General features: G+C 35.9%; 3 protein-coding genes and 1 pseudogene across 5 annotated transcripts; 1 reads left to right on the top strand and 3 right to left on the bottom strand.

Annotated features, from left to right (window-relative positions):
- Positions 1–512: 512 nt before the first annotated feature.
- On the bottom strand, positions 513–3,910 carry KPL (kokopelli). Of its 2 annotated transcripts, none has more exons than XM_088112311.1 (3): positions 3,800–3,910; positions 2,859–2,936; positions 513–2,629 (listed from the first exon to the last, which is right to left on the bottom strand). In XM_088112311.1, the coding sequence occupies exons 1-3, from the start codon at positions 3,899–3,901 to the stop codon at positions 524–526; spliced, it is 2,286 nt and encodes a 761-aa protein (XP_087968437.1). In that variant the 5' UTR covers positions 3,902–3,910; the 3' UTR covers positions 513–523. The 2 variants fall into 2 exon arrangements, with proteins under 2 accessions (XP_087968437.1, XP_047150558.2); XM_047294602.2 differs by having other exon boundaries at positions 513–2,635; positions 3,800–3,901.
- A 529-nt stretch (positions 3,911–4,439) lies between these two features.
- On the bottom strand, positions 4,440–5,145 carry LOC124822537 (miraculin pseudogene; annotated as a pseudogene).
- A 1,162-nt stretch (positions 5,146–6,307) lies between these two features.
- LOC124822544 (miraculin-like) lies at positions 6,308–10,854 on the top strand. Of its 2 annotated transcripts, none has more exons than XM_088112317.1 (3): positions 6,308–6,397; position 6,735; positions 10,280–10,854. In XM_088112317.1, exons 1-3 carry the CDS (start codon positions 6,308–6,310, stop codon positions 10,828–10,830), a joined length of 642 nt encoding a protein of 213 aa, XP_087968443.1. In that variant the 3' UTR covers positions 10,831–10,854. The 2 variants fall into 2 exon arrangements, with proteins under 2 accessions (XP_087968443.1, XP_047150520.1); XM_047294564.2 differs by lacking the exon at position 6,735 and adding an exon at position 6,450.
- A 241-nt stretch (positions 10,855–11,095) lies between these two features.
- Positions 11,096–20,460, bottom strand: LOC124822590 (TMV resistance protein N-like). Its single transcript, XM_088112318.1, has 8 exons — positions 19,871–20,460; positions 18,325–19,423; positions 17,830–18,209; positions 15,736–16,531; positions 14,745–15,399; positions 12,510–12,728; positions 11,495–11,652; positions 11,096–11,353 (listed from the first exon to the last, which is right to left on the bottom strand). Exons 1-8 carry the CDS (start codon positions 20,350–20,352, stop codon positions 11,243–11,245), a joined length of 3,900 nt encoding a protein of 1,299 aa, XP_087968444.1. The 5' UTR covers positions 20,353–20,460; the 3' UTR covers positions 11,096–11,242.
- Between the last annotated feature and the right edge of the window lie 1,266 nt (positions 20,461–21,726).

Here is a 21,726-nt window from a genome sequence, read left to right as displayed (position 1 = left end):
CAATTAAAATAACTTGGAAAGAATGGTCTAGACCACAGTTGAAGTTGATATTGCTACCTTAAACGACATTTTGGAATATTTAGTGAAATATGTAAATACTAAACAATGATTTAGAGAAACACGTAAATAACTTCAAATACTCAATCTATTTTTTGTGGAAAGCAAAGTTAATATCTAAAGAAGCTCTAAAAATACTCAAAACCTAAAGTTATAACTTATAAAACTAATTCAAATAAACAAAGAATGCAACGACCCTGCTTTGAGTACCAAGAATAACAAGCATACCCAGTATAATTATGAATACATATTAATAAAATCCGAATAACAATGCAGTTACAAAATGCTGCATCATTGGGTCCATATCTATGAATTTCAAGTGTTACAAAGCTTCCATTCAACATAGCCAAAATAGAAGAAAATCATAGGACATACCTGTTCTGCCAATCTGATACGAGTTTTGAATACTACGAGCGTAAAGGTAATAGCTGTGAGATGAGAAATTCTTAGGCGCAACCAAAATCAATCAATAATTCTTTAGTGAGTTTTGGCTCATAAATCCCATTTTAGCTCTGCCTTGGTTTTTCATCTTCACTCCTCGTTGTTTTCTAAGGATTTGCAACCAAAGCAACTTCTTCTGATTATGTCCATGTGACTTATTCCTTGACTGTTTCACCACATCAAGCTTGGGAGGCTTTGGTTTCTTTGAATGCCGGATGTGTCTCAGTACCCCTTCCGCAAGTCTATTAAACTGCCCAACCTGGTTTCCGGACAACACTTTTGCAGCAGGCCCTCCCTTTGTCTTCTCAACATTTTTTGTTAACACTCCATGCTTGTCTTTATGGTGGAAGACATTTTGCAAGTGATTCCACTTAGTAGGTCCATGACCTTCTCTAGAATGAGAATTACCATGATCATCATGATGATGATGGTGATGATGGTGGTGGTGAAAGATTAGTCCCAACTTATTTTTCAGCCTCCTTAATCTTCCAGTTGTTTCCTTATGATATCTTTCATGGTGATGTCTATAAGATTTGAAACTTCCTAATCTAGGAGAAGGGTCATCATCCATCTCGAGATATGAATTGATAGTCCCCTCTGAACTGCCCTCATATGCAGCATCCACCATCCTTTCTGATGAGGGACACTGTGTTCCATCTGACAAGGAATAGTCCTCAGAGTCAATACTACTACTATTGGCACTACCTTGCTGAGAACTCCAGCTAGAAGAGTCAGAGTCAAACTTAGAGCTTGAGCTTGAGCTTGATTCCTCCCGTTCAAGATGTTGTTGTAGAACCTTTGTATTCCGTGGTTCAAGATGACTAGTGTTAAGGGTCTTTCTCCTGTCTCTATGTTTATGGGAATTTACCTTAATGTCACTGGATCTCTGATCCAATAGGGTTGGTTTCATTACCATCTGATGAGGTGGTGGTTTTTCTCTCCTTGTAATAATGGTCTTTGATCTAGCTGACTTCTGAGTATAGGAAGATTCAGAAATCATTTCCCTCGGATTCTGATCAGTCTTAGACCATGCCACTGGATTTTTTCTTGCTGAACTTTCCCTGTTTGTTTTACTTAATAACATGGAATGTTTCTTACTATTATTGTCTTGATTCAAAGGGACCCTGAAACCTTGAATACCCTTACTAGCTCGAGTCCCAAAATAGGCATCACCGCTAACTAACCTATCTATTGGCTTCACACTATCTATAGCTATGTTTCGTTCTGAATTTTGAATTCTTTCATGATTGCTCAAGCACTCTCCTCTTGATACCATCTGGGTACTACTTTGCTTCGGTACATCAATATTCTTTGCAGACTCTGCACTATTTTGAAGGCAATAGTTCTGATTTGCCATCTGACTTTGATTCAATGATTCCTTTCCACGAAAAAGGGATTCCTCAAATGCACTTTCAGAAATCGAATTTTCATCCTTACAACTCGATTTAAATGTTTTTTGACTCATCAACCTATGTCCTTTCAAGAGGGACTTTCCACTGCTCATCTGATTCCCTGAAACTCCACTGTTTCTCTGCATTGCAGGACCGTCTGAATTTGCTGCTTCAAGTGTAGTAAGATGACCTGCACTGTTCTTAGTGGAATCCATCACATTGGAACAAATTTGGAAAGCCAAAATCCGAGACTCAATTCTTTTTATTGCATTAACCAAATCATCAGAGAACTCTCCCTTCTGATTCAGATGTTCAACCTGTCCAGCAGCATCAGAGTTTCTTTGCGCTTCATGGATTCTGTTCAGCAATATTACATTATTCTCTTCATTTTGCTCATCATCTTTTGAATCAAACATTTGTAAAGATTCTTTTGCATCTTCACCATCACCATATAAAGGGTTTACATCATTTTGCTGTTGTTTGCTATGGATACTCTCTGTATAGGGCAAACTGTCAATATCATCAGACAGGCCTGTTGCCTTTACTGCATTCTGTTGCATCGAACTGCTTTCCTCATCTATACAGTCTAATGTTTTACATTTTGTTCCTCCGTCATCTGAGATACTAAACTTTGACAGCTCTGGCAGTTGTTTCTTTGAAATTAATCTCAACTGAGGCTGCTCATCCTTCTCTGAAGTCATTTTACTACAAGTTGGATATTTCACTAGAGAATTTGATTCCTGCCACTGGAGAAATGTTTTTTTTATTCAAAGGATGGCTTCAGTAAAAGAAATCATATTCTTTATACTGCCTAAAGTTCAGTAAGTTATACAATTTGAAGCATTACAATAAAAGTTCAATTTATTCCACTCATTAGGTTAAAAATAGAAGAAAATCATCTCTCATTTACAACTTTTTACTCCTAAAAAGAAAGGTCCAATCGGAAAATGGTGAACCATATATATGCACCTTTAAATGAGTCTCAAAAACACTTTCAACAGCAACATCCAGTAAACTTTTCAATAAATCTCGTGCCCACTCAACCAACTGCCACAAACAAACGAAAATACACGTCACAAGAGTTACCACTCAATAAACACTCAGATGTCTCTAAGTAGTTAGTAATAATACTATCAATAACAACAGCAAGAACCAAAAAAAGAGAGTCTAAACACAATTCTTTCAGATTCTGTAACTGGTCACGTTAAATTGGGAACAAAGCTCTCAACTGAGGTCGCTCCACCTTAAATACTGTCAGTCGTTTATTTTTCCAATGTGATAATTTTTTTTCCTTAAGTAAATAATGTTGGAGTTTAATTATCATGCACTTTAAAAAGGTATCATTTTTAAAATAATCGTTTAAAGTCGATCAGTATTTGAATACAGTGTAATTTATTTATAACCTCTTAACTGGTTCAAAGGATCAAACTCCTAAGAATATCTCCAGACTCACGGAGAACTAGGTAAACAAAAAATTACAGTATGAAAAAGTCTTTTACACTTACAAAGAGAGGATATTTTACTTAAATTCATATTTTTTTTATCTTTGTTTTCGTTCCGGCCTTTCTTCCAATTTCCGAAACTCAATCAGACATTCAAATTCTGTTGTTCTCTTTTTTCCCTAGCTCTTGGACCTATACATTGGTTATATCTGAGATCCACACTCAGAAAATCTCCAAATAACCGATATATTTTCAGATATTTTGTGATACCATTATCGTTAAGTTTCTTACTTTTTGATCACTTATACTAGATGTGATACACCTGTAAGTATTTCTATGTAGAATTAGCAGAATCTAACTGATCAAATATATGCCAACCTCTACACCGACCCAACAAACACAACATCTACGAACTAGGCAGCATATGTAAAAAGGAAAATGTAATGCAAGTAAAAAGAAGTGGCATACATGCTTTGGATTTGAATTTTGCAAGGCGATGCTATTATCTTCGAGAAGTCTATATAACAGTCTTATAGCGAGGAAATTGTTATGCGCTTCCTCAAATTCCATTGGAATGAGCTCTTCTGGTATTCGTTTTTGCCTCAGAAACTGGCAGCGTAGCGTAATGGTGACCAAAACGAACCGTTTAAATCAGAAAATCAAATTAACGAAGAACCTGCGTTGCGGCGAATGATCTGTGAATGAAACAGAGGCTGAAAAACGAACGTGAAATGAAATGGAACGAAACGAAGAAGCGCGTAATTTGAAAATCGGTAACAGTTGCAAGTTGTAACTGCTATATGAATAAAATAAAGGCTGTTACTTTCTTTAACCCATTATTACTAACTGAACCCATACCAGAACAAAAAGATCAAAATACCCTCCTTCACTGCATCACACCATCGGCATCATAGCTGCACATAAAGAAAAAGAAGAAGAAAAAACTCATTCTATAAAGAAATTCATTTCATAAAGCTGATTTTAAAACGTATTTCATTTCATTAGAAGAAAACATTTGTTCGTTTAATTATTTGAGTACTTATTTATTTCATAACAAGGATATCACCTATAATTAGGGTATCCTCACAAATTAACATGGAACGAACACATTATTATAAGAAACAGTTAAACATTTAGTTGTTCATGCACAACAAGAGGTACTCTATGGTTAGGCCTTGAGGAATTTAACTTGGAATGGAACAGCACTTAGAGCCAAACGGTGATTCCCTTTCTCATCAACAAACATCCCAACATTCTCACACTCAACATGCTTGCAATAAGGGCACACGCTCGGACAATAGACCAGTTTATAAGCACCACCGTACTTCTCAATCTTGAACCAATTTCCAATGGTTTCCCGACCAGGGTTGCCCTTAACACCACCGGTTGACACCAACGAGAGTGAGCGTCCCTTAGAAACCTTAAAACTCTCAAGCTTCCACACCGTTGAATGGTGAGGGCAAGTGATGTTAGGAGGGAACATGATGTTTAGGTCAGTGGAGACACGAATAACACCCTTTTTCGGGTTAACAGGTATAAACCTTAGTGGCAAACTATGATATCTTTCCACAACCACTACATCCAGAGGGCATGATTTACCGATCTTTGAGAGGCCAAGGCCTTGTGCAATTCTACATTTGCCGTAAGGCATGGATAGAAGAATGTTGTAGTTGACACCAGCACGTAGCAACTTGCCTGATGTGTCAACTACTTCATCAGGTGAAGCCTCAGATGCTCCCAGAAGTGGTTGTGAAATCAGGGCAGAGAGAAGGACAAAAGCTAACAATGTTGTCTTCATCACTGTTTATTTTGTATTGGTTTGAGTAATTTGTATATTGGTTGATGGATGGAGTTTAGGAAGATGGTTTGCATCAATTTATAGGCTGCTTCTTATCCATGGGATTCAGGATAAACATCCACATTTATATTACTAAAATCCTTGATTTGCTTAATACTGTTGGACCCATCAACATAAGAAATTCACTAAAAAACTGGGCAAATTTATGTTTAGTTGCTATTATTTGAATGTTTTTTGCGGGAAAGTCGAATCCTGTTTAAGCCATGGCCAGCTTTCATATGTTTCTGCTTTCTCCAATCTTCTGCCAGTATTCCTTTCGAGGAGATTGTATTGTAGTAATTATAACATCCAATGGTTTGCTTTCAAATCTGGTTGCTCTGTCTAAATCTCTGAGGACTATAAACGCGGTTAGTCAGCATCAATGAGCTTGTTTCTTAGATGGACTTTTGTTTTTTAACATGCACGGTGCCCTGAACTCTATTTTTTCGCTGTATATAGCAAAATATCACTTTTTTTTTAAGAAAACTATATATTTCTTATAGACTCGTTTCTTCGTTTATTACTGAGCCTCGAAACTTAAGAATTTAAAAGTGCGTAAAAAATTATGTTATGAGATACCATATATAGTGATATTTAATATTTTCTCAAATAGTATTTACTCATTGCATTATGCATCTTATCTCAATTTTTCTTCTTATCTCTTTTAGAATATCCGTGGAACTATATCTCTAAACATTAACTCACAGATTGGGCTACCTACTCATTTTGAAAAAGTCAACTTATCTAGTCATGAACAACATGAGAGAACAGACCAAAGAATCAATAAGAAAACATTTATCGTTCAGCAAATCCTATCCATCACCTAGAGAGACGCAAAATGGTTTCCATTTGGTTGTAAATTAAATCCTAAGACCACAAAGAACATTAATGTCAACCATTTTTACACATAGTAATGGCTACATGATTTCAGATCAATTAATTATCAACTTGATTTGGCCAATGGTATTGTTCAATTACTTAAAGAAAATATATACTATTTCTATGGTACTAACTACAAAGAATCCAAAAGGTGGAATTAATATTAAACGAAGACATCTATAAATTCAGACTTCACATCTCCACTATGGTCCATCCGTCATCAACCAAAATAATAATCTGAATTACACACAAAACAAATAATGAAGAACATACTGATAGCATTTGTTCTTCTCTTTGCCTTGAGCTCTCAACCATTACTTGGAGCAGCAGATGCATCACCTGAGCAAGTGGTTGATGTTGGATAAAACCAAAAATGGGACACATCCACATGCTGAAAATAAGGGTCAATGTTTTCATATACCATATATTGAGGAAGAATGTCTTCCACCTTCACTAAAACTCCATAAATTGCTCCAATGCACCAACCATGTTTCTTGTCCTTTCTTCCTTCATTCATTATAAAATGAATGCAAATTGTGCAGCAAAACACAACTCACCAAGAATCAAACGGTGAAGAAAGAATTCAAGAGGAGAAAGAGAGAAAGCCACGGGTACTACCGTGAAGAGAGAAACATCACCGAGAGGTGAAAGACACTGTGTAGTAGATACTGTGAGTGTGCGAAAGAGAGTTTTTTTGTATACCATCCGAGAGGGTGAGATTTATTGAGAGATCCTCAAAGAGTGAGAGAAACACTATAATCCTACTTTCATAGTGGAGATAATTTTCTGAACTAGGTCCCGTGGTTTTTTCGAGAGGATTTTCCACGTTAAAATTTCCGGTGTTATTTTTCCCTACGCATACACTTTTATTTTTACGCTTCCGCATAGTGGCCATTTTGGGTTAGCGGAGGAGGGAACAAATACCGCTGTTTCCCAACAGTGGTATTAGAGCCACCAGTTCGAAAAAGTTAGAATCCTGTGAAACTCAAGATGGAAGGAGACATGTTCAAGCTAACTATGGATAATTAGTCCTACTGGAAGTCGATGATGGAAGATCATCTATACTGCAAGGATTTGTATGAGCCGGTCACAAATCCGGAAATTCCAAAAGGGAAGACCGAAAAAGATTGGGAGATTCTGAATCGTAAAACAGTGGCTATGATTCGGAAATACATCGACAAAAGCTTGTTTGTTTGAGCATGTATCGACTTATACCGATGCGTATGAGTTATGGACAAAGCTTGAATCTATGATTCAAAAGAAGACTTCGAGAAATAAAGCTCACCTTGTCAGGCGACTCGTAAAGTTGGAGTATTCTGACGACCTGAATATGATCAAGCATCTCAACACCTTCAAAGGTATTGTGAACCAATTAATGAAGGCAGATATGAAGATAGATGACGAGTTACAAGCTCTTCTACTCCTTAGTTCTCTACCGAAGAGTTGGGACACATTGGTGGTCACTCTCAGTAATTCAACACCAGATGGAAAGCTCAGGCTGGATAACATTACAGACAGTTTGCTAAATGAAGAGTCCAGAAGGAAAGAAAGAGGAATGAGTAGTCACTCAAAAGCCAACGTTGTTGACAATAGAGGAAGGAGTGAACACAAAAGTAAAGGAAAACGTGAAAAGTCACGAGGAAGATTCAAGTCTCGTTCCAAAGGTTTGACATGCTTTTATTGTGGAAAAGATGGCCACAAGAAGCAAGAATGTAGATTCCTGAAAAGAGATCAGAAGAATGGAACTATACACCCTGATGTGATAGATCCCAAAAAGAAGTTGGAAGAAAAGACCACAACAGCGGTGGTATCAAATGATGAGAATGTGTTCCTTATCACTGAGGTAAACTATCTAAATATTGCTTTTGATGACTGCACTTGGATAGTAGATACCGGAGCATCTTTCCATGTTACTCCTCATGAGGGATTCTTCTCATCCTATCAGAAAGGAGACTTTGGAATAGTGAAGATGGGTAATCATGTCGCAAGCAAAATTGTGGGCATAGGAGAAGTGACTTTGACGACAGAAAATGGAAACAAACTTGTGCTGAAGGAGGTAAGACATGTGCCAGAAATGCGACTAAACCTTATCTCAGTCGGTAAGCTAGATGATGCTGGAATGAACAACCAGTTTGGAGATGGAAAATGGAAACTTAGCTAAGGAAGCATGATTGTTGCTCGTGGCAAAAAGGAATGCTCTTTGTATGTCATACAAGGAAAGATATGCAAAGGAGAGACAAATGTTGCTCAAGAAGAAAGTAAGGAGTTGTGGCACAAAAGACTGGGTCACATGAGCGAGAAAGGATTAGAGATCCTTGCGAAAGATCATCTCTAGAGTATAAAAGGACAACCACTTGAATTATGTGAAGACTGCCTAGTAGGTAAGCAGCACAGAGTATCTTTTCATAAATATTATAATAGAAAAAAAAGAGAGCATATTTTGGATCTTGTGTATTCAGATGTCTGTTCAACAGCCGAAAGGTCCCTTGGTGGTGCTCAATATTTTGTTACCTTCATTGATGACCACTCTAGAAAATTGTGGGTCTATCCTTTGAAGAGAAAAGATGAAATTCTACGAATCTTCAAGGAGTTTCATGCCTCAGTTGAACGTGAAACTGGTAGAAAGTTGAAATGCTTGAGAAGTGATAATGGTGGAGAGTATAGAGGTTCATTTGAGCACTATTGCAAGACTCATGGGATCAGACATGAGAAAGTACCTCCCAAGACACCTCAAATGAATGACGTAGCTGAAAGATTCAACAGAACGATTGCCGAGAGGACAAGAAACATGGTTGGTGCATTGGAGTAATTTATGGAGCTTTAGTGAAGGTGGAAGACATTCTTCCTCAATATATGGTATATGAAAACATTGACCCTTATTTCAGCATGTGGATGGGTCCCATTTTTGGTTTTATCCAACAAAACTCCCCCATAAAACTCAAAATGGGTATTCCATCCTTCATTCCATCATTGCATCCTGTCTTTAGTTGGAAGGTACCACGACACCAGCACCTTGACAACAATCTTCAACCTTCTTGGTTGGTATTGACTTAGTCATCATGTCAGACCAATTTAAGTCTGTATGGATTTTCTCTATCTTCAATTTCTTCTTATCCAACGCTTCTCGTATCCAATGATATCGGACGTCGATATGCTTCAAGGAAGTCAACATCAGGTTATCTGATTACTTTTGCTGGGGGAGTTGTTTCTTGGCAGTCAAAGCTACAAAAAAGTGTGACATTGTCTACTGCTGAAGCAGAGTATGTAGCGGTGACTGAAGCCTCTAAAGAGATGCTATGAATGAAGAATTTCCTAAGTGAATTAGGACATGATCAAGATGAATATGTGGTGAATTGTGATAATCAAAGTACCATTCATCTAACCAAGAACCCCATGTTTCATTCACGCTCGAAGCATATCGACGTCCGATATCATTGGATACGAGAAGCATTGGATGAAAAGAAATTGAAGATAGAGAAAATCCATACAGACTTAAATTGGTCTAACATGATGACTAAGTCAATACCAACCAAGAAGGTTGAAGATTGTTGTCAAGGTGCTGGTGTCGTAGTACCTTCCAACTAAAGATAAGATGCAATGATGGAATGAAGGATGGAATACCCATTTTGAATTTTATGGGGGAGTTTTGTTGGATAAAACCAAAAATGGGACCCATCCACATGCTGAAAATAAGGGTCAATGTTTTCATATACCATATATTGAGGAAGAATGTCTTCCACATTCACTAAACCTCCATAAATTGTTCCAATGCACCAACCATGTTTCTTGTCCTTTCTTCCTTCATTCATTATAAAATGAATGCAAAATGTGCAGCAAAACACAACTCACCAAGAATCAAACGGTGAAGAAAGAATTCAAGAGGAGAAAGAGAGAAAGCCACGGGTACTACCGTGAAGAGAGAAACATCACCGAGAGGTGAAAGACACTGTGTAGTAGATACTGTGAGTGTGCGAAAGAGAGTTTTTTTGTATACCATCCGAGAGGATGAGATTTATTGAGAGATCCTCAGAGAGTGAGACAAACACTGTAATCCTACTTTCATAGTGGAGATAATTTTCTGGACTAGGTCCCGTGGTTTTTTCGAGAGGATTTTCCACGTAAAAATTTCCGGTGTTATTTTTTCCTACGCATACACTTTTATTTTTACGCTTCCGCATAGTGTCCATTTTGGGTTAGCAGAGGAGGGAACAAATACCGCTGTTTCCCAACAGTTGACACATCAGGGAAAAAGCTCCGAGTTGATCTCAATTACTACATTGTTCCGGCTGTGCCCTCAACAAGATGCGGAGGATACGGAAGATGCATGAATAGTGGAGGCCTTTCACTTGCCAGCATTGGTGAATCATACCCTCTTGATGTGGTGCTTGTGAGAGGATCTCTTGGCTTGCCATTGTCATTCTCACCCGTTGACCCTAAGACAGGTGTTGTTCGTGTGTCCACTGATTTGAACATCATGTTCTCCACCGATCATACCAGTTGTGCTGAGTATTCGCCAGTGTGGAAACTGGACCACTTTGATGTTGCTAAAGGACAGTGGTTTGTGACCACTGGTGGCTCTGTGGGAAACCCTGGTTGGGGAACCATATGCAACTGGTTCAAGATCGAGAAGTTTGATGGTGCTTATAAAATTGTTTATTGTCCAACTCTGTTCCCTCATTCCAAGCACTTGTGCAAGGATGTTGGCATCTTTTTGGATGAAAATGGCTATAAGCGTTTGGCTCTAAGCGATGTTCCATTCAAAGTAAAGTTTCAGCTTGCCTGAACAAATTAATGTCTGATCACAAACTAATAAGAGTGTTTCTTTAATTCAGTTTTTGCAAAGTTAATTTTGCATGCATGTCATATCAAAAGAAGTTAATAAAATGAAGAAGTATCTTCACTTTTATGTCTTAAGTTTATACAATAAATATTCTCTTGGTAAATGGTTTATATTTGGAAAATTTAAATTTAATTTTTATATTACAAAATTGGATAAATGAATAAGTAAAATTATACTGGAAGCAATTTAAATGAAAAAGTTGGAGTAATTCAATGCATAAATCCATTATATATTAATTGGATAATTAAAAATATATACAACATATATAATACAACCAAAAACACGATTATAACATTCAAGGATTGCTAGATTCAGATTCCATCCCATGGAACTCTTGTCATTGAAATTACAGTGTTTATCTTTGAGACAGATTGATCTTCTGAATATGTACAAGATATTCTAATTCCATTGGATCCGAAGCCATTTTCCAGACATGTTGGTATCTCTTGCTGTGAATATCATCCTCCTATTTCATTGAATACAATGTTACATTATTAACATGTTATTTTATGTTTACAGTCAGTGTTTCTCAGACAGTTTCAGATCAAGTAAATAAAGGTGATGTGATCATTTTTATTATGCTTCACAGTTGTAATCATACACTAACCTTTCTCAGTAGAAGCTGTTCCACTAATGGGTTTCTTTCATTGTCATTTCCATAATTGTTGTTGCATCTTATCACTTCATTCACTTTGGCTTCATTGATGCCATTACAGCCTTCAAAGTTTTGTTTGATGGTCGAAGGTAAATGTTGCTCCTGCAAACCTGAAAATCAGAAACTATTTTAAGAGTGCATAAGGTCAATGCCTCTACGTATCCGAACGGTCAATTCTCCCACAACAATGAACATCTCAAATCCCCTTCACCAGTTACCCTTACTTTTATAACTTGTCGTAGTCAATCCAGGGTCAACCGATCGGTAAGGTCAATGTAGAACCATCTTCATAAATTTAGTATATTTAGCAAAGTAAAACATACTTATGGATTCTTAATAGTAATTGGGTCAACTTTAATTAAAAGTCTACTAGAGAGATAAAGTAAGGAGAGAGGTGATTGCATTTATTGTGAAATTAAAACTTTGTTGTGATAATCAATCAGATTTATTGAGCAACTTAAATGTCGGAATACCTTTGACAGGTACACTACCATTCAACTTGAAGGAAGAAGACAGAACAATTGGAACATAATCCAGATATAAAGCGAAGTGATCCCTAAAAGGCGTGAAGGAATAGTCTTTAACCCCACGTCCCAAAAAAAAGAGTAATCCTTTTCTATGCACATATATATAGTGTAATGAACACTAAAAGATCAGTATTTTGTTTTCCAGGCCTAAAACTATCAACTTATTTGCTTAATGATTATCTTTGAAAAAAAAATATGAAAAACTTTAAAATCCGTATATTCACAAAACTCTAGGCATTTATGCCATCTTCTCTAGGACTCAAAGAACAACAGAAAGGATGTAAAACTAAAGGACCAAAGTAGAATCACATTCAATCCTCCAAAGCTTTCTAACATTTGAATTTTCTTAAAATTGTAATTTCTCAATCAAACACAAGAAATCATTTTGTCATTAGTAAGAGAGAAAGTAGGAATAAAAATATGACACAATCACAAATTACCTTGGAAAGTTGTGATGCATCTCCTCTGCCATGAGACCATCAACTCCAATGATGGAGAACAAAGCAATGAAAGCAATTCTCTGCCCCTTCGTTGCAGTAAATCCAATGAAGCCATGCGTCGTTGTTGCAGTAAACCCAAAATAGCCAATCTTTTCCGCTGCTGCACAAATTGCAAAATTCCCATGTCCAAACGTAACTTCTTTGATGCAATTTCATATTCTGTTGGGGCAATAAATTTGAATAATTTGTTTAAGTTAGTAAGTCAAAAAATACTGATCAAATCAACTATTAAAAATAAGATTTTCTTCCTAATGCATCTTCTAGCAGATTTTAATTTCTTTTAATTTACTCATACAACAAATTGAAATCATGTGTGTACTCTGCAGGCAAACATTTAACAATGCGCTGCAGCATCAATATAGCTCTAGTACTTTTTTTGTCCTTTGTTATTGTATTTTAGTATGTCTTAGTCTTTATTAGATTACTATTTTCTACGTTTAATAGATTTTTGTTAGGATGTATCAGTAATTATTCCGTATAGTAGGAAATCTCCAACAATCCCTCCCTTTATTGCATATTTCTTGCAATATTCTATGCTGCCTATTTAAGAAAAGAGAGTTGCAGAATACAAGAAAGCTTTTCTAAGCAAAAGAAATCATGTCATATACTATGCTCTCTCTTGCCTTGATCTTTTGTTATGGTATCAGAACTTGGTCTCTAAACTATGGTATTTTCTTAGGTTCTAGTGTTGTTTCTTGTGAGTATCTTGAGGTTGGAGTAAAACACCTCTTGTGCATCATCAATGGAATATTTTTAAACCAACAAAAGTACATTCAAGATCTGATTCAATTGGTGGGTTTGGATGGAACTACGTAAGTTGATACTCCTATGGATTTCAATGTCAAGTACCGGAAAGATGAAAGAGATATTTCGTCAGATCTCACTCTTTATCGACATTTGGTAGGAAGTCTTATCTTCCTAACTACTACTCGACCTTACATTTTGTATGTTGTTGATCGAGACAACCAGTTTATGTCTACTCCTCGTCATCTTTATATTTTTTGTTTGTCGTTCCATTACTTAACACCTTAAAGGATCACTTACACATGGATTATTCTTTTCCAAAGACTCATCTTTACAGCTTGTGGCATATAATAATGTTGATTGGGTAGGTTGTCCAGATACTCGTTGGTCTATTATAGGTTGGTGTATGTTTTTTGGTGGTGTCTTAATTTCTTGGAAATGTAAGAAGCAAGATTGTGTTTCTAATCAAATATCGTTAAATGTCATCTGCTTGTGTTGAAGTTGTGTGGTTACGTGGTCTTTTGGACCAACTTCGGTTTTCTCAACCTACATCTACACCTATTCATCCTAATAATACGAGTGTTATTCAAATTGCTGCAAATCCAATGCTTCATGAGCATACCAAGCATTTTGAAGTAGATTGTCATTGTATTCAGGAAGCCTAGACCAATGTTGTCATCTCTCTACCTTACATCTCCACTGATCTTCAAGTTGTTGATATATTTATCAAAGCCTTGTCTCGATAGTGCCATCAGTTTCTTGTTGAAAAATTTGTTGTTGGTTGACTTACCAGCATCAATTTGAGGGGGGATGTTAATGTACTTTATTATGTCTTTTTTAGTCTTTATTAGATTATTATTTTCTACCTTTAATAGATTGTTGTTAGGATTTATCAGCAATTACTCCCTGTAAATAGGAAATCTCCTATAATCCCTTCCTCTATTGCATATCTCTTGTAATTTCCCATGTTAATGTAAAAGTATTTTATGCTGCCTTGATATTTTGACATCCTTTACTTGATTAGATGAGTAAAATAAATTAGAAAAGCAAAATTATTTGTCCTTTTGTTTCAAAATAATGGAAAATAACTATAAAGTCTTAGTTTCTTAAATAGTCTTTGCAGTTTTTGTAAGCTATTTTTTCTAACTATGTATCAGAATTTTGATAGGAGACGCAAGTTACACTCTCATTTGATGTGTTTATACATAATAGAGCTCAAAGAACAATAAAGAAGTACCAACATCGTAATAATCAGTAGCATTGAATTAAGAACCACAGAAATAGTTGAAAAGTTGAGTGTTTATGACTAAATTTATAATAATTGAATATTTCTTAATCCGTGTGACATGATTCAAAATACTATTATTCTGAAAATGAGAATGTGACAGGAAAAACACAAGAAGAAATAAATGTGGTAAATGAATTCAATACCCTGGACACTGGCAATGCTACTTGTTCCAGTTGAAAATGAATCCCAGTTCAGATTATTTTTGCATGCTTGAGGTGGAATCAATGAAAGTGAATTTCTGCCTTGTCTCACATGTGGTTCCAATGAAACCAAAGTGGTTTGGTGCTGCATAGTGTCAACCAATCTTTGCTTCTCTTTGAAGGATGGTTGCTTACAAGGATCAGTGAATTGGATATCATCCATGCTACTTTCTGGTTTGATTACATGGAGTGCAGTTTGCTTGACAATAATCTCTTTAGGGGTTGGTTCAAAATCAAGAGCAATGGAAACCACCACATGATTCCATTCATTTTTTGAGAGTGGTTTATCCAGATTATCTCCAAACTTCATGTACTTTGTACCAATGATGAGTATATGATAATCCAATGCAGGGAAATCGAAACAAAACCTCTTATCAGTTAAGGACTGTATCTCCATTGTGTTGCCATTGATGGTCATGATTGGTCTAAACAAAATAGAGTCCTTACCCATTGGCCCAATAACAAAACACAGATCCATGACAGGGAACTTCTCACGAAACCAGAAAGATAGTGATGGACCTATACTTTGTTGCTCTAGCCATTCTGGTATTCTAGATCCTGGCAAACAAAACATAGTGTTTCCAGCCACATGCAGTTCCTGAGAATCATAAATTATTCACCAGTGTAACAATATTAAGTACATTCTCAATGATCAAATCCAAAAAGTATAGTCATAGATAATGCACAAGTTTAGCCACATTAAGTACATTATCAAATAAAAAGGGACAGTCATAAATAAGTCATAAGTTTAGCAACATTAAGTACAGTAGCAATTATTGAATCAAGAAGTCTAATCATAAATATTGCAGAAGTGTAGCACTATTAAGTACATTGTCCACTATCAAAGAAAAAGGATAGTCATATATATTGCACAAGTTTAGCAACATCAAGTACATCATCAATTATCAAATAAAAATATACAGTTAAAAACAACCTGGTCCAATAGCATGGCTGAACAACAGAAACTCAAGGATTTGCAATTTCCAGCAGAGAAATATTCTAAATTTGGTGGAGTCCCTCTAATTTCTCGAAGATGCTCACAGTTATCCAAGTTAAGTAATTTTAAAGAGCGACATTGCTTGATGCATTCTGGAAGAAATGTGAAGCTATTGCTTGATAGTTCTAACTCTTTCACATTACCAAACCATGCTAAAACCATGGGAAAGTATTCATCTGATAGATTGCAGCCCGAGAGACAAAGACATTTTACATTTGAAGACACTAAGCTTACTTTTTCTTCATCATTCTCATCTTGTTTTGGCAATAGCCAGCCTTTACACCCCAGGGCGAAAATCTCAGCCAGTTCTGGCAACATGACAATGCTACTCGGCAACTGAACATTTCCGCAGTCAACCAGCACCAAATCTTGAAGTCGAGCAAGATTTCTAAATGAAAATGGGAATTCTTTTAAGGGAGTGTACTTCAACTCTAGCTGCGTTATATTTTCCATCTTTCCTAATATTTCTGGAAAACTCTCAAGACTTGAACAAGATGAAATATCTAGTTGTTCAAGAGAGATCAACTTGATGGGTGGAAAACTCGTAAGCTTGCTGCAGCCAAAAGCACTCAAGATTTTAAGTTTATCAAGAAAACCCACAGAACCATGAATAGCTACTAAATTCTCACAACACTCAAATGTCAGTTTTTCTAAATTTTGGAGGCTGGATATGTCAGGTATTTTTGTCAAACATTCAGTACCATCAAAATTCAGAACCGTCAGATTCATGAATGATGTACGTTTGGCAAGTGTACCAATCGTAATTGTAGTAACAAAATATCGTCCTCAAGGATTGAATGAGTTGAGTACTAGTTTTACTAATTTACTTAATTTTGAGCAACAAAGATTGTCAAGTAGAATGATGAACATAAACAAGTGATGGAAATTCAAATAGTATAAACAATGTTAGAGAATTGATTTCATACCTTTTCATATAATTTCCTCCCCTTTCAATCAATGTGTAAATTATAATTATCCACTTGAGTTTATTTAGAGCTTGTTTACCCCTAATCCCTTAGTAGGCAAACGTATCCCTTGAATTTGAATCCCCAATCCCTTAGGCCAATTACAAATTCAACAAGATCATGAAGAACAATCATATCTCAATTCAAACTAACTAGTCCTGCCCAATTTCCCAATTGTGACAGCATCTAATCTGTTCTATTTATAAACGCAAGCAATTCCCAATCTCCCAACTGTGAAACTGCTCATAGAATAGACATTAAAACATAAATAGAACACTGGGATAATTATAATGAACTTAACATCAATTGAAAAAGGTTCAGAAAATATAATCTAAAGTACTACATCAATCCACTAACAAAAGGAAATTTAGTTCTGCATAATGTAAGAGAAGTCCTAAAGCAAAAGTCTCAAAAAGCTACAGAAGAAGACGAAGAAGAAGAAGTCCTCTGTTGTGCGTGAATTTCCCCTTTTTGTCTCACCCTTCCACGTGTTTTCATCCTCCCCCATCATTTCCACAAATTCCTCTTTTTTAGGAGAGTGGTTTTCCTTTTCCCTAACTTCCTCCAATTTTCCTTTAATTTAATCTCTTTAAATCAGTCATAAAAGAGATCACTAACTGCTCAATAACTGCTCCTGGAAACTTTCACAGCCCATGGAAAATTCCCCACTCTGCTTGTGTTCTTCTCTGCTTTAATTCTGTTTTCTTTCGTGAATCCACAGATTACTCCACAGGTTGTGGGAACTTTTACAGCACAGTTGTTGAACTTTCTGTTTTGCAACTCCATTTAGAAGCAACATCCACATGTAACTCCACAGGTTGTGAGACTGTTCACAGCTTGGTTGTTGAACTCTCTGGATTCATCTTGGTATCTTGTACATCAATTCTTCCCAAATTGTGATTTTGGCACTTAGAATCATCAATCTACAATAAAAACACAAAATGCCAATGTATGATCCGAAACAGAGATAATCCATGACTAAATCCTTCAATGAATGCAATTATGCATGCAAATGACCTAAACTAAGACATGAATGCAATTACATGTACTCACACATCAATGAACTTCTGCAAAAAGAAAAAGGGAAAACAAATAAGAACCAACAGAATAATCTGCGCATGATCGTGGAAATGAACCCATTACACATGCCTTTGATATGGTAGCTAACTCAAGTGATGTAAAGCAACTTCTGGGTAATTTGCATATGGCAAGTTTGCTCGGATGAAAATCAGTTGGTAAATCCTGTAATGGATATGTCCACCATTCTAATACTCTTAAACTATTTGGAAGATATGCTGGACCTTTTGAAAAATGAGAGTTTCTAATAATTAGTGTTTTGAGGTTTTCCATCTTCTTGAAGGCCTCTCCATCCCATTCTACAAATACTTCTTCATCTTCTTCAAATAAGGGGAAATCCAAACATATTATTTCAATCTCACTAGTCCCCTGTTACAAAAGGCACAAAAAACACAAATACAGCAGTTATGTGAGCATACATACAATAGCCAAAGAAACAAATCAAGGTTAAAATCTAAGAACAAGTCATCCATATCAGTCTTACTGTATTTTCTGCTAAAACTTGAATTATATCTTTATGGAACCATAACCTCCTGTGTTTCCCAAGCTCTTTGGGTGATTCTTGGCGATCGATTTCCTTACCCATAACTTCTATCAATTCATGAAGTGTCACACAGCCATTCTTAATTTTTATGAGAGATTTATCCACCAACACTCCTATGTCATATTTCATGCAAACACCATAATGAACACCAAGTATGTCTTCAACCTCTTCCAATTCATATCCTTTCAAGCAGCAAGCAATGTCAAGAAAAATTCTCTGTTGATTTTCCTCTAAAGCATTATAGCTCACCTTAAGTATTTCTTGGATCCTTCTGTTAGGGATTTTTTTGAACTGGTCTAATGCAGATTCCCATTCTCTTGTACCTTTTCCAAACAACAAGGAACCTATTACTTCCAAAGCTAGTGGAAGGCCAGAAGCATAAGCCACTGCTTGGTTTGAAATGTCCTTGTAACATGGATCAACTCTGTGATCTTTAAAAGCATTCCAACTAAGCAACTCAAGTGCTTCTTCCTCATTTAAGTCCTCTACCTCATATTTTCCATCAACTCCCTGAAGCAAATGTTTGTCCCTAGTTGTTATGATGACTCTGCTTCCAGAACCAAACCAATTACGCTCTCCAGCAGTTGCTCGCACTTGTTCTAGTTTGTCAACATCGTCAAGAATCAAAAGAACCTTCTTTCGGTGGAGCCTATGCTTTATTATTGAAATTCCTTTGCTTACACTTCCTATCCTAATATCCTTCTCTCCAACTATTTCAGAAAGAAGCATCTCTTGGAGATGTACTAACCCTTGTTTAACAGCGTTTTCTCTCACACCATCAAGAAAACATAAACCTTCAAATTGGTCTGCAATGGAATTGTAAACTGCTCGAGCTAGTGTTGTCTTCCCCATTCCGCCTATTCCATGAATCCCTACAATGCGGACTCCAGTATCAGATCCAAATTGAAGAAGTGACTTCACTTTTTGCACTCGACACTCCATCCCAACGGGGTAATCTGCAACATGCAAAGGTCTTCGGTTTATCTTGTTGCAGACCTCTTTAACTATCTTCCCTATAAACTCATGTTCATATTCATTTCTGTCCAATCAAAGAATTTTTTGTGAAGTCATGCTAAAATCATCATATCCATGTATTAAAAAATGATAATTACATCACTAGAATTCAGATTTCAAGGCATACAATGAACTAGTTTAATTTGTATATGCAAGGACAAAACTTACATCAGTTTCATAGATGCTGTTAGTGTAAAAGGTTGAAACATTGTAGTTCAATAAAAACACATGTCTGTATGAATTTTAAGACAGTAATTATAAAAGTCACTTACCAGTATCATAAAACTTACCCATGTGCCAAATGTTTGTAATTTGATGATGATGGTGTAAAAATCTTCTCAATACATATAATATGTAAAACGTGAGTGAGACATAGTATGATCCTTCCGACCAATCTCTCTACGATATGACATATCACATAGATATTGGTCGGATGGACACACATGATTGTCCAAGGAGAGAAGTAGCATACCCAAGTTTGTAATGCTTTCCGGACACATTAGCTGCTTGGTTAAGAGCCATCTTCCATTTCTGCAACCTGCCCATGTTATCACTGAGGCTTTGATTGCTGCTTTTGAACCTTTCCTGGTGCATGGCCAAAGCTTCTGCATAACTCCCAGACTGGCCTCGAACATGAGAAGGGCGGACGTCGTAGAAAATGGGCAAAATCAGACGACCCTTTTCCTTAACACAGTCAATGATCTTGACAAGTTCATCTAAGCAAAAGGAAGAAGATGCATAGTTCTTGGAGAACACAACTATGGCCATCCTAGACTGTTTAATGGCCTCGATAAGTGCTTCTCCGATTTCATCCCCTCTTTGAAGCTCTTCATCATCAATGAAGGCATGGATTCCCTTGTCACAAAGAGCTTTGTAGAGATTTCCAGTGAAACCGTAGCGAGTATCAGAACCTCTGAAGCTGAGGAACACATCGTAGCTGAAGGATGCTGACATGAGAAGAAGAAAAGTCTGCTGCAAACTCAGAGAATCAAACAACTAAATGGTAGTACTAATCTTGTTCTAGTGATTTTCATGATCAGAAATCATCGAAAAGCAACATGCTGCCACGTAAATTCAAATATTATAGGGGCCTCACAATTATTTACGCGTTACCTCCAATACGAAGATAGTATAAGGACAAAATAAAGATACTTTTCAAGACTTTTTCTTCTCTACACCTACCTTACTAGTTATAATAAATATAATAATGTGGATATTTAAATTAACAAAAACAATAGTATTATATTAGTATAATAAGATCGCCAAATTGTGTGTAAAGTTAATTTTAAGGATCTATAAAAAGGTAGAGTAATAATTATAGTTTTTAAAGATAATCAATTTTTAAAAAGATGAACTACAAATATATTTTTGGAGTTTTATTTTATAAAAACAATTTATCTCTCAAACTTTTTTTAGAATCTTCTCTAACTTTTTTCCAGGTTTCTGACTCAACCCTTCATAGATTGATGACCAGATCTAATGAAACTTTACATATTTGTTCTATCATAATTGAAAATAAAATAAGTTCACTTTTGTTCTATTTTTAGAATTATTTTAGTGTTTTGAGGTACATTTGTGATGATTATGCATGTTTCTTAGCTTTGCTCAAAGTGAATTTATTGAATTGTGATCTTGGTAATATATTTAATTATTTGATATTTATGGAGATAGTTAGAATATCCATGTGATATAGAATTTTAAGAACATTCTTAAGAGAATGATGTATTCTACAATAGGTAAAGAAAGATATCTTAAAAAGAAATATAAAAAACTTGCATTTACGTCATCTCTCTAAGTTTTCAAGAAACAATTTAAGTGATGTAAAAGCTAAAGAAACCAAAGTAGAATCACATCCAATTCAATAAGGCTTTATAAAGTTTGAATTTTCTTAAAATTATAATTTCTCAATCAAACACAAGATATTATTTTGTCATTAGTAACAGAGAAAGTAGGAACAAAAATATGCCACAATCACAAATTACCTTGGACAGTGGTGTCCAAACTTAACTTCTGTGATGCAATTTCATATTGTGTTGAGATAATACATTTGAATAATTCCTTTGAAGTTAGGAAGTCAAAAAACTGATCAAATCAACGGTTAAAAATAAGATTTTCTTCCTAATGCATCTTCTAACAGATTTTACCTTCTTTTAATTTACTCATACAACAAATTGAAATCATTGGTGTATTCTGCAGACAAACATTTAACAATGCACTGCAACATCAATATAGCCATAGTACTTGTTTTTGGTTTCCTTTACTTGATTAGTATTGAGTCTATTAGGGAGGAGGTTCACCGAAGAGATACAAACACCAGTGTAATATGAG

Source organism: Vigna umbellata, chromosome 4, assembly GCF_029865625.1.
Source record: "Vigna umbellata cultivar VRB3 chromosome 4, Vumbellata_1.0, whole genome shotgun sequence".
Taxonomy (NCBI): domain Eukaryota; kingdom Viridiplantae; phylum Streptophyta; class Magnoliopsida; order Fabales; family Fabaceae; genus Vigna; species Vigna umbellata.
This window is presented reverse-complemented; position numbering and strand designations above follow the sequence as displayed.